Source organism: Triticum dicoccoides, chromosome 3A (genome assembly GCF_002162155.2).
Source record: "Triticum dicoccoides isolate Atlit2015 ecotype Zavitan chromosome 3A, WEW_v2.0, whole genome shotgun sequence".
Classification (NCBI taxonomy): Eukaryota; Viridiplantae; Streptophyta; class Magnoliopsida; order Poales; family Poaceae; genus Triticum; species Triticum dicoccoides.
In genome coordinates, this window is record NC_041384.1 from 449,907,573 (window position 1) to 449,917,677 (window position 10,105).

At 48.3% G+C, this 10,105-nt stretch overlaps 1 protein-coding gene and 1 long non-coding RNA gene across 6 annotated transcripts; one reads left to right on the forward strand and one right to left on the reverse strand.

Moving 5' to 3' along the window:
* Nucleotides 1–1,101: 1,101 nt before the first annotated feature.
* LOC119268518 (phospholipase A1-II 3-like) lies at nt 1,102–3,407 on the forward strand. The gene is made up of 2 exons (XM_037550178.1): nt 1,102–1,888; nt 2,648–3,407. Exons 1-2 carry the CDS (start codon nt 1,256–1,258, stop codon nt 3,263–3,265), a joined length of 1,251 nt encoding a protein of 416 aa, XP_037406075.1. The 5' UTR covers nt 1,102–1,255; the 3' UTR covers nt 3,266–3,407.
* Nucleotides 3,408–4,265: 858 nt separating this feature from the next.
* Nucleotides 4,266–7,405, reverse strand: LOC119268519. Of its 5 annotated transcripts, XR_005133212.1 has the most exons (4): nt 7,247–7,405; nt 6,879–7,133; nt 5,423–5,479; nt 4,266–4,965 (listed from the first exon to the last, which is right to left on the reverse strand). It is a non-coding gene; the product is annotated as an uncharacterized LOC119268519 (long non-coding RNA). The 5 variants fall into 5 exon arrangements; XR_005133213.1 differs by lacking the exon at nt 5,423–5,479; XR_005133210.1 differs by having other exon boundaries at nt 4,266–5,479.
* Between the last annotated feature and the right edge of the window lie 2,700 nt (nt 7,406–10,105).

The following is a 10,105-nucleotide window of genomic DNA, read 5'->3' on the forward strand; positions in this document are numbered from 1 at the left end:
ATAGAGGTGGAACTAGTGTTAGGAGACTCCCGAGGGGCCAACAAGCCAGGGGCACGCCCTGAAGGCTTGTGGCCTCATTGGGACTCTTTATTCCAAGTTTTTCTCTTCTATTTGGTTCATTAGCTTTAGGAAAAATAGAAGCTGCGGAAATGCTCGCTTCTAAAAGGCTTAAAGGCTCTGATCAAGGCAATGAACATTTTGCACTTGCGCCAGAAGAGAGGCTGTGGGCTATCCGAGAGAGTGGTTCAGGTGACTACCGGAGTCATTGATTAAGCAGGTCAGATGGGCTTAGTAGGGCTCTGTTTGTTGCCTTCTTCGACCGACAGACAAGGTCTAACCCTCTCTCCAAGTCACGTAGGTGTCGTTCGGTCCAAGAAAAATCATCATAAAGTTTTATTCCGTTTGGACTCTGTTTGATAATCCTTTTATGTGAAAGTCAAAAACATGAAAAAAAATAGAAACTAACACTGGGCTCTAGGTTAATAGGTTAGTCCCAAAAATAATATAAATAGCATATTAATGCATATAAAACATCTAAAATATATAATATAATAACATTAAACAATAAAAAATTGTAGATATGTTGGAGACGTATCAGACCCACTTAACAGCAGCGCGGGGTATATGAACCCGCACAACTATTACACTATATGTGTAGCGTGGGGTTGTGATCCGCACTACTACTACTTAATAATAGCGCGGACCACTTACCCCTCGCCAGTGCTATTTGTCTACCTATACGGTTTTTACTAGTAGTGGCATATGGTCATTTAGTCCTAGAGATTAGGGAGTTAAGAGGAGTAGGTAGTTTTTACCTCAGAAAATTCATTCTAGTCAAAATAGAGTTGCCGATCGGTTGGTCAACTATAGCCGCTTCGTGAGAACTACTGTTGTGTGGTTAAACTCGGTTCCACCTTGTATCGAGAATTTGTGACCTCTCGACTATAACACTATAACTTTCCAATAAACAGCCCCTTTATCATGCAAAAAAAGTATATATACTATTTTCCTCCAAAAGCAGGGCAGACCCTTCTCGGGCGTGTATATATTCCTTCCTTGATTCTTCCTCTTCCCTCTACAAGTTACTCCATTTCTTTCCTCCATCCTTTTGCTTTCGGCCACTCCCTGCACGTTGTTGGCCCGTGGGAGAGCTGGTGGCACCGTGGCAGTGACATCCGTATTTATCTGAATCGCAGCCTTGTACCACCAAGCTCTCCTCCGATTCTTCCAGTTGCATGCACACAAAGTTTCCCAGATGTATCACTATCTGCGACTCTCTCTACTGCTGGTCACCACTCTCTCTGACGTAGCAATTGCTCAAAGATGGAGGGAGATCAGCGGCAGCAACCAATGGAGCGGCCTCCTAGACCCCCTCAACATCGACGTCCGGCGCGAGGTCATCCGCTACGGCGAGCTGGCGCAGGCGACGTCGGACGGCTTCATCACGGACCCCGCGTCGCCGTACGCCGGGGCTTGTCGCTACAGCCCGGCCTCGCTCTTCACCAAGGTTCAGGCGTCCGACCCGGGTGCGTACCGCGTCACAAGGTTCATCTACGCGACGTCAAGCGCCCGGCTGCCTGAGGGGTTCATGGCGAGGCCGCTGCCGGTGGGTGCGTGGAGCACGGAGTCCAACTGGATGGGGTACGTCGCGGTGGCCACGGACCGCGGCGCGGCGGCGCTCGGGAGGCGGGACATTGTGGTGGCGTGGCGCGCGACGAAGCGGGCGACGGAGTGGGCCAGCGACCTGGACTTCGCGCTGGTACCAGCGGCCGGCATCGTCGGGCCGGGGCGCGGCTGGTCGCAGCCGTACGTGCACAGGGGGTTTCTGTCCGTGTACACGTCCAAGAACTCCACGTCCAGGTTCAACAGACGAAGCGCGCGCGAGCAGGTAAATTCGTTGCGACATTTCAGGTTAACAGTCTTAGATTAGTTCTATTTTGAGGAGTACTATTCTGAGGGTGTTATTGACAGTCTTAACTGCTTCTCTAATCTGCACTCTCCTAGAACTGGAATATTATACCCAACTAAAAAAAGAATTGGAATATTATCGTCCCAACTGGACTAGGTCGATGATCTGCTGTAGGGCGTAAATCCACCGGCATAAACAGTTCCCCATAATTCTCCTAGACTTGGAATATTTTTTGTGCTGGCTGTCCCAGCGAGTTCATTGTTGTGCTGCTGCGCATAAATTCGTTCCCACTTCTGCATGGGGCTTGGGTCGAGACCGGGACATCTCGTCGTGTCATCCGAATCTGACTGTAGTTGACAAGGGCCAACGGTCCTCATTTAAGACCAACGAAATTGCAGTGTGCAAGGCCAGCAGGTTTCACACTCGTTCTGCTGAATTCACGTACAACCCGACAACCTCTCTTTCTGAACATCACATGGTGTTGTTAATTGGGGTGGTTGTTGTTTTTCTCTAGAGTAGCAGAGTAGGAGAGGCACGGAATCTGTTTGGATTTTGGAACATCTGCATTTCATACTTCTAAACTAATATCTCGAAGGTGTTCACGGGTGGGACGTGCGTGTATGCTTTTATAGGAATGAATGTATATGTGTGTTTATGAGCATCTGCTTGAAAAAATATTTGCATTTCATATAGGAGTGTTAAATGAAGGAACCATCACATGCTCCAAATTTTTGACAGGTGCTGACCGAAGTAAGAGCGCTGCTCGATACGTACAAGAACGAGGACTGCAGCATCAGCATAACCGGCCACAGCCTGGGAGGGGCACTGTCCACGCTCAACGCCATCGACCTGGTCGCCAATGGATTCAACGTCCGCGGCTCGTCCCGAACCCCTGTGCCCGTCACGGCCATCCACTTCGGCGCCCCCCGCGTCGGCGACGAGCAGTTCAAGAAGGCTTTCCACGCGATGGCCGGCCTGAGCCTGCTCCGGGTCCGCAACGTCCCGGACATCGTGCCGACCATCCTGCCGCCCGTGATCTACGCCGACGTCGGCGTGGAGCTGCTCGTGGACACGCGCAAGTCGCCGTACCTCAAGGAGAAGGCGGGCCCTGCCCAGTGGCACAACCTGGAGGGCTACTTGCACGGCGTCGCGGGGACGCACGGCGCCGGCGACAGCGCGGGGTTCGGCCTGGAGGTGGACCGCGACTTGGCGCTCATCAACAAGGAAGAGGACGCGCTCAGAGACGAGTACCCCGTGCCGGCGATGTGGTGGGCGGAGAATAACAAGGGCATGGTCAAGAACGCCACTGGACACTGGGTGTTGCACGACCACGAGGAGGGTAACCTTGCGTTGTGATCATTTTTTTCTTTGCCTAAGATCGTTGAAAGGCTTTTTACGAAATATAATACTGCGTCTTATCGAAAATGTAAGCTGGTTTTCCGAAAATCAGTTTCTGAGCTCGGGCTCAGATGATCCCGAAATCTACACCATCAGCTCACATGAGGATCCGTGCCATCAATTGTATTTCACTGTCGTATTCCTATTTTCCCAGTCAACCGTTGTAGCGTAATTAATGCAACGTCGCGTTATGGTAGCGAGGCGGAACAGGCAGCAGACCGATGGATCGGCGTGTTATCTGACCCAGGCTGAGCCATCAACTCCACCGGTCTCCAAACGGCGAGTAGACAGACTGGCTTTAAATGCACCCACCCACCGTCTCGCCCTCCACATCCAGACGCATTCAAAAGAAAAATCCCCATTTCATACCTACTAGCAGCGACCATTGCGCTAGTCCTCCAAATCCAGTGAGACTCTGACCGCCATGTCCGACGCGTCTTCTTCACCCCTACATGTTTTTTCTGAGCTGGCCTAAGCCGTGCTAGCTGATTTCTGTTAGTACCATAGTACTTGTAGGTTACAAATCTAATATGTATGTAGCTTCATCCTTCAGTCAACACTCGCATCTGAGTAATACACTCATTATTCATGGACATTCTTCATGGTAGAACACCACTTCTCCCAGGCCATCCAACCTGCCGTATTTGTAGTACATCTTGAAATTCCGTTATCAACTAACGTCCTCCTAACCATCACATTTGCAAACTTGGTCAGTTGAATAAACAGAGCAATACCTTTGGAATTACATAAACCTTTGTCAGTTCAGACATGACCGCCATTTTTTTGTTCTCCTGATGGAAGACCTAAACTGCTTGCTAGGCACACAAAATTTGCCGACACCACTCATCCTACTTGAAATTTTTGGGGCTCTCCAAAAGGTTTGTTTTGCTATATAAACACGGTCGCCCATGTCATGTAGGTAAAGCAAGTCACCAGAAATAGATGCAACCCCAGCAAATGTAGACACATGGTCATTTCGTCTCACAACATAACCAGTTTTCACTTAGTCTAATTAGATTCCCACCTGGGAAAATATGACATGACTATAGTTTTCCCAAAATACAAGATGGTAGGGATTGTGCCGCAAAATGACCCCACTACTTAGTCGGGTTAATCCAACTGCCTAGCACACGCACAGCCAAAAGATACACCTACTACTATCTTCCACTTCAGTCAACGATCACATCATACAGAAACTCTGGGATAGCTCCTTTGTTCCCTTTCATTGTCACTATCTCGTAAGCAATCTTCTTCCGCAAATGCTTAGTCTGTCCCTGTCACAAGCCAAAAATGGGGAAACGCTCTCACTGCGTTGTATGCTCGTCATCTTGGCACAGAAAAAACCCTTGAAATATGGTTTTGCCCACCTTTCTGATGTCGTATATTTGGGTCATGTAGGGGTGCTTTCTCAGATCGTACTTATCTAACAGCGTAGCCAACGCCGTCTCAAACTCATCTTCAGTTAGCATGTGGTTCACAACCTCATGGAACTCAGCCTGGAACTCACTCTTCTTCGTGTACAGAGGGCCCAATGTCTCCTTCGTTTTCTTTAGCACATGCCATTTTTGCACCACCTATGCACGATGCCCGGATAAAATTTGCTGATTGCCACCTCCAAAAGTAGTGATCTCATCAACAGCCTCTTGTTTGGTCATCACCTAAATTTGCGTCATATCGTTGTTAGTGTCATTTGCATATTGTAAACTCATAGCTGATGCAACTTAGCAGCTCATGCATGCACTCAATGAACCATTAACTTATAACCCATGAAAAAATGAACGAATTATAATATGAAAGCCTCGCTTTATGACCAGTTTCCCAGCTTCTGAGTTCATGAAGTTATGAGGTGGAGAATTATCTTGTTTCTAATAGATAATACTTATCCAACAAATTAAGGGGGTTCTACTGTGAGCACCTTTGTATCATATTCATCTTTTGGTTTCTTAATCTTGGAGATTTGGGAACTACCACATGATCTCAGATGGACTAAAATATGTTTGCGGAAAAGAAAACTAAAACACATAAATGCATGATAGAACACCAGCAAGATCTGCATATAAAAGCACATGCTTTAAGTGCCAAACGTTGGAATGATCAAATATATGTTTGACATACCTTCTCCACTGCAAGAATATATAGACAAATTAAGATGCACTCCAGTTTCCATCATCGCTGAAGATCACAGAAATAAGTAGTCTGAGAACATAACTAAAGTACTAAACATGCCCAAATTTCTGCAGGGACAGCTAAACTAAACCCAAAAGAATCATCGGCTCGTACCACACGAAGTCCAGGAACACAACATGGAACAACACTTTGACGATAATTATTAAAGTACTGGATTTGAAGTAAGAAAGTTTATGAGAAACATGTCCACAATTAATGCCTACAGAAAATGTAATACTTGCAAGAACCTAAGAGGAAAAACCAACATCAATTTGCCACATCTGCACCAACCCGTCTCTGCAATTCCACACGAATTTGTAATTGCCGTATTACAAATTACACCATAGAATCCTAATATTGTCTTGCTCATCAAGTGTCCATACTTCTTCTCATTTCATGTACGGACATCAACAACCTTTCATAGAATCCAGGAAGTTTTTTTCTATTTTTGCACAACAAGTTCAAATTCTATTGTAGAAAAGAAAAGAAACCACACATATATCTTTTCCCTTGAAACTGAATGAACCGCAACACCAGCACAAAGATCCTTGTTATCAAAATTCCCAAATCAGCAAAAGGAAAATAAACATCATAATTTCACTACCTGTACAACAGTAGTTGAAACATACGGAAAGCAATAGTTTTTTTCTCTTTTTTTACATCCTATCCAGGCTAAACCAGATGTTATTTTTAAGGAGGCCACTTCAGATTCCACATTGAATTTGCAGGTCCTTCCATAGCAAAAACACCATGCAAATATGGACTTCCGTGAGTATTATTTCGTGCTTTTAGAAACCCTACCCGTGCTTTGCTCTAAAACTATGTTTTCTTTGGTGTTTAGAACAAGCCTCTTATCCCAAAAGTTACCCTTCTCTATGTCCTGGCCTCGATGCGGCTTTATACATGTCTCAGTCCTACCTCCTTTCTTCTTTGAAGGAGTGTGGCAATCCAAAACCTATTCTAGCTTCAAGGTTTGTGCTTTAAAACAGAAGACTTTGAATTTTTTGTCCACAGTTTTTTGTATTCTAGTGTATATCAGTATTAATAGAGACACTATTCTCGTATCAATTCACTACACTCATTATGGCTAGCTTAATTTTCTTTTGGCGGTTGTGTACCAGGTGAAAGGCAATATCATTGAAGCACTCCTGACGTGCAGAGTAAGCCGAAAGCTGCAGTTGGTATGGCAATCTGAATTTTTGCAAATGCACACATTCAGTATACTAGAATCTCAACACTAACAGCAGTGTACTTTCTGCCATTCTGCCAATAAGGATCGGCTGCCAACGACTAATCTATCTAGATCAGATTCTCAGTTTCTAAACGATTTTTGCTACCTAAACTGATTTTGGATAGTCAAAAGGATCAACATATAGTTAATCAGCGGCATGGGCTTTAGGTTCACCTTTTTGTCCAACCTGGGGCCTCTGGGTTGACTCTGTTACTTGACTGTGCCGACCTAGTTGGAGATGAATTTGGAAGACGGCGGCCTCCACCTCGTGCCTTTTCAGGTCCTTCGTCGCTGACCCATTAACCTCAACTAAACAAGGCATCTGAGTCTTCAGGATTGCTACGGTTGGCTTCTCTTGTGGGCAACAAGACCAGAGGAACCGGATCTGGGTGTTTAATGTTGTCCCCGAACTCCTCCCTCAGCGGGAACCTGAGGGAAGGAAGGTAGTGGCCGACGGCCAGGCCCCATTGTTAGCAACCGCATTCAGTTATGGTAGATTGTAAAACAAATACCGCGAAATACTCAGATCTTTAGGTACTAACCTGTCCACGGCAACGAGCAGAAACTCGAGACCAGCATCCTCCATTTTTCCTTGGCCGCAGGTGGCCGAGACTAGCGCCGCCGCCACCAGCTGCTCGCTTGTAGAGGAAAGGGGATAGATGTGTTCTTGGGGAAAAGGGAACAGATGTGTCCACGATAACAAACGGCTCAGCTTTTTCCGTAACGTCCCGTACTCGTTATCTGATCCGTGGCTCGGGTAGGAATTGCGACATTCTGGTCCACGGACCAGGACGGCCGCGCGCGCCCACCGTCCCACACATACGGTTCGGCCCCACGGATGCACCACTGTTCCATACAGTATATCCCCGTACGTCCTTTTTTCTCTAGCGCCTGTCAGACGCGTCAGACAGCTTTATTCGGATCCCGAGTCAGTAATGGACGCCACAGATATCGGGAGCAGCTGGGCTCGGGCACCAAATCGCCCTGTCCCTGGTTTTCTGAACTTTTTACCGTCAAATATTTCTGTGCTTGTCATTCTGTAAGGAAAAATTACTAGCATCAGACAATGCACTACAATTACTTTATATGACAAGATATGTTTGCACCGAAATTAGTGGTCAAAATATGATAGTGATGCCTGTGTCACCGTAAGTAAAGCCTCGTGATTCTCCTCGAATTGGTCTGACAGGACAAAGTTGAACAAGCTCCGGCATAGAGTCATGTCGTCTCTTTGGGTCGACGAGACTATGATTTCTCATTGTACGCTCTTGACGCAGGATCGGGCATCAGTGTTGGAAGAGATTACTTTGGCAATGCAACTCGATGTATTGATCGGTGCATAACACACGTATATATGGATGTATAAAGTGGGCCTCGACCTGAACTATACAAGGACTAGGAGGTGGACCAAGATATACAATATACATGCACAACCATATATTCAACACCACCCCCCCTCCCCCCGCGCAGTCGAAGCATCGCCGGAGCGCAAAGACTGGACCTGAACTTCTCAAAGACGGAAGTAGGCAGTCCCTTCGTCATCACATCAGCGAACTGTTGCACCGTCGGGACGTGAAGTACCCAGATGCGCCCAAGAGTGACCTGCTCGCGAACAAAGTGAATGTCGAGCTCAATATGCTTCGTTCGACGATGGTGGACTGGGTTGGCGGAGAGGTACACGGCGGAGACGTTATTGCAGTAGACGAGCGTGGCCTTGTGAACGTCACAAAGCAACTCCTGAAGCAGCTGACGAAGCCAAGAGCATTCGGCAACGGCATTAGCCACTGCCCGATACTCTGCCTCGGCACTCGAGCGGGAGACCGTGGTTGTCGCTTGGACGACCACGAGATCAGCGACGGCCCAAGGTACACACAGTAGCCCGAGGTGGAACGACATGTGTCCGGGCAACCAGCCCAGTCCGCATTAGAGTAGGCAATGAGGTCGGTGGAAGCGGAGGCCGTCGGCGTGAGTTCCAAGGACGGGGTGCCGCGTATGTAATGAATGATACGCTTCACCAAGGTCTAATGAGAGTCACGTGGAGATTGCATGTGAAGACAAACCTGCTGAACAACATACTGCAAGTCGGGGCGCGTCAGGGTCAGGTACTGCAGAGCACCCACGATAGAGCGATAGAAGGCCGCATTGGATGCGGGAGAGTCCTCCAGAGCTGAAACCTTGGCCTTGACGTCGACAGGCGTGCCGGCGGGCTTGTAGTTAAGCATGCCAGCACAGTCAAGAAGCTCATGGGCATACCGCTGTTGATGCAGGGAAAACCTATCTGGCCGTCGAACCACATCAATGCCGAGGAAGTAGTGCAGGGGCCCCGAGTCCTTCAGGGCAAACTCATCACGAAGACGAGCAGTGAGCCGCTGAAGAAGCTCGGCGGTGGATGTTGTTAGGATGACGTCGTCGACATAGAGCAATAAGTAGGTCGTGGCAGCTCCGTGATGATAAAAAAAGAGGGACACATCGGAGCGAGTGGATGTGAATCCAAGCGTCTGCAGGAACGCAACGATGCGCTGGTACCAGGCCCGGGGCACCTGCTTCAACTCGTATAGGGAACGGGAGAGCAAGCACACGTGGTTGGGACGCGCGACGTCGATGAAGCCAGTGTGCTACTCATAGAACACCTGCTCAGCGAGGTGGCCGTGCAAGAAGGTGTTGGAGACGTCCAACTGATGCACGGGCTAGGCACGGGAGACGGCTAACTGGAGCATGGTGTGGATCGTGCCCGGTTTAACAACCAGGGCAAAAGTGTCGGTGAAGTCCACGCCCGTGCGTTGCCGAAAACCTGAACTACCCTGCGATCTTTATAGCGCCTGAGAGTTATGTCCGGGCGAGCGGCTAGAAGTGCGGGATCCCAAGGCGCCGACGGAAGCGCCAGAGCCGACAGATGCGGCTGTGGCGGCGGCGCTGTCGGTGTCAAAACCGGTGGATCTCGGGTAGGGGGTCCCGAACTGTGCGTCTAAGGTTGATGGTAACAGGAGACAAGGGACACGATGTTTACCCAGGTTCGGGCCCTCTCTATGGAGGTAATACCCTACTTCCTGCTTGATTGATCTTGATGAATATGAGTATTACAAGAGTTGATCTACCATGAGATCGTAATGGCTAAACCCTAGAAGTCTAGCATGTATGACTACGGTATTGAGTATATCCTTTCCAGACTACACCCTCTGGTTTATATAGACACCGGGGGGATCTAGGTTACATAGAGTCGGTCACATAAGATGGAATCTTCATAGTTGTTCGCCAAGCTTGCCTTCCACGCCAAGGAGAGTCTCATCCATACACGGGTACAGTCTTCGGTCTTCATATCTTCACAGCCCATCAGTCCGGCCCATAGATAACAAGCCGGACGCCCGAGGACCCCCTAGTCCAGGACTCCCTCAGGCGCCGCG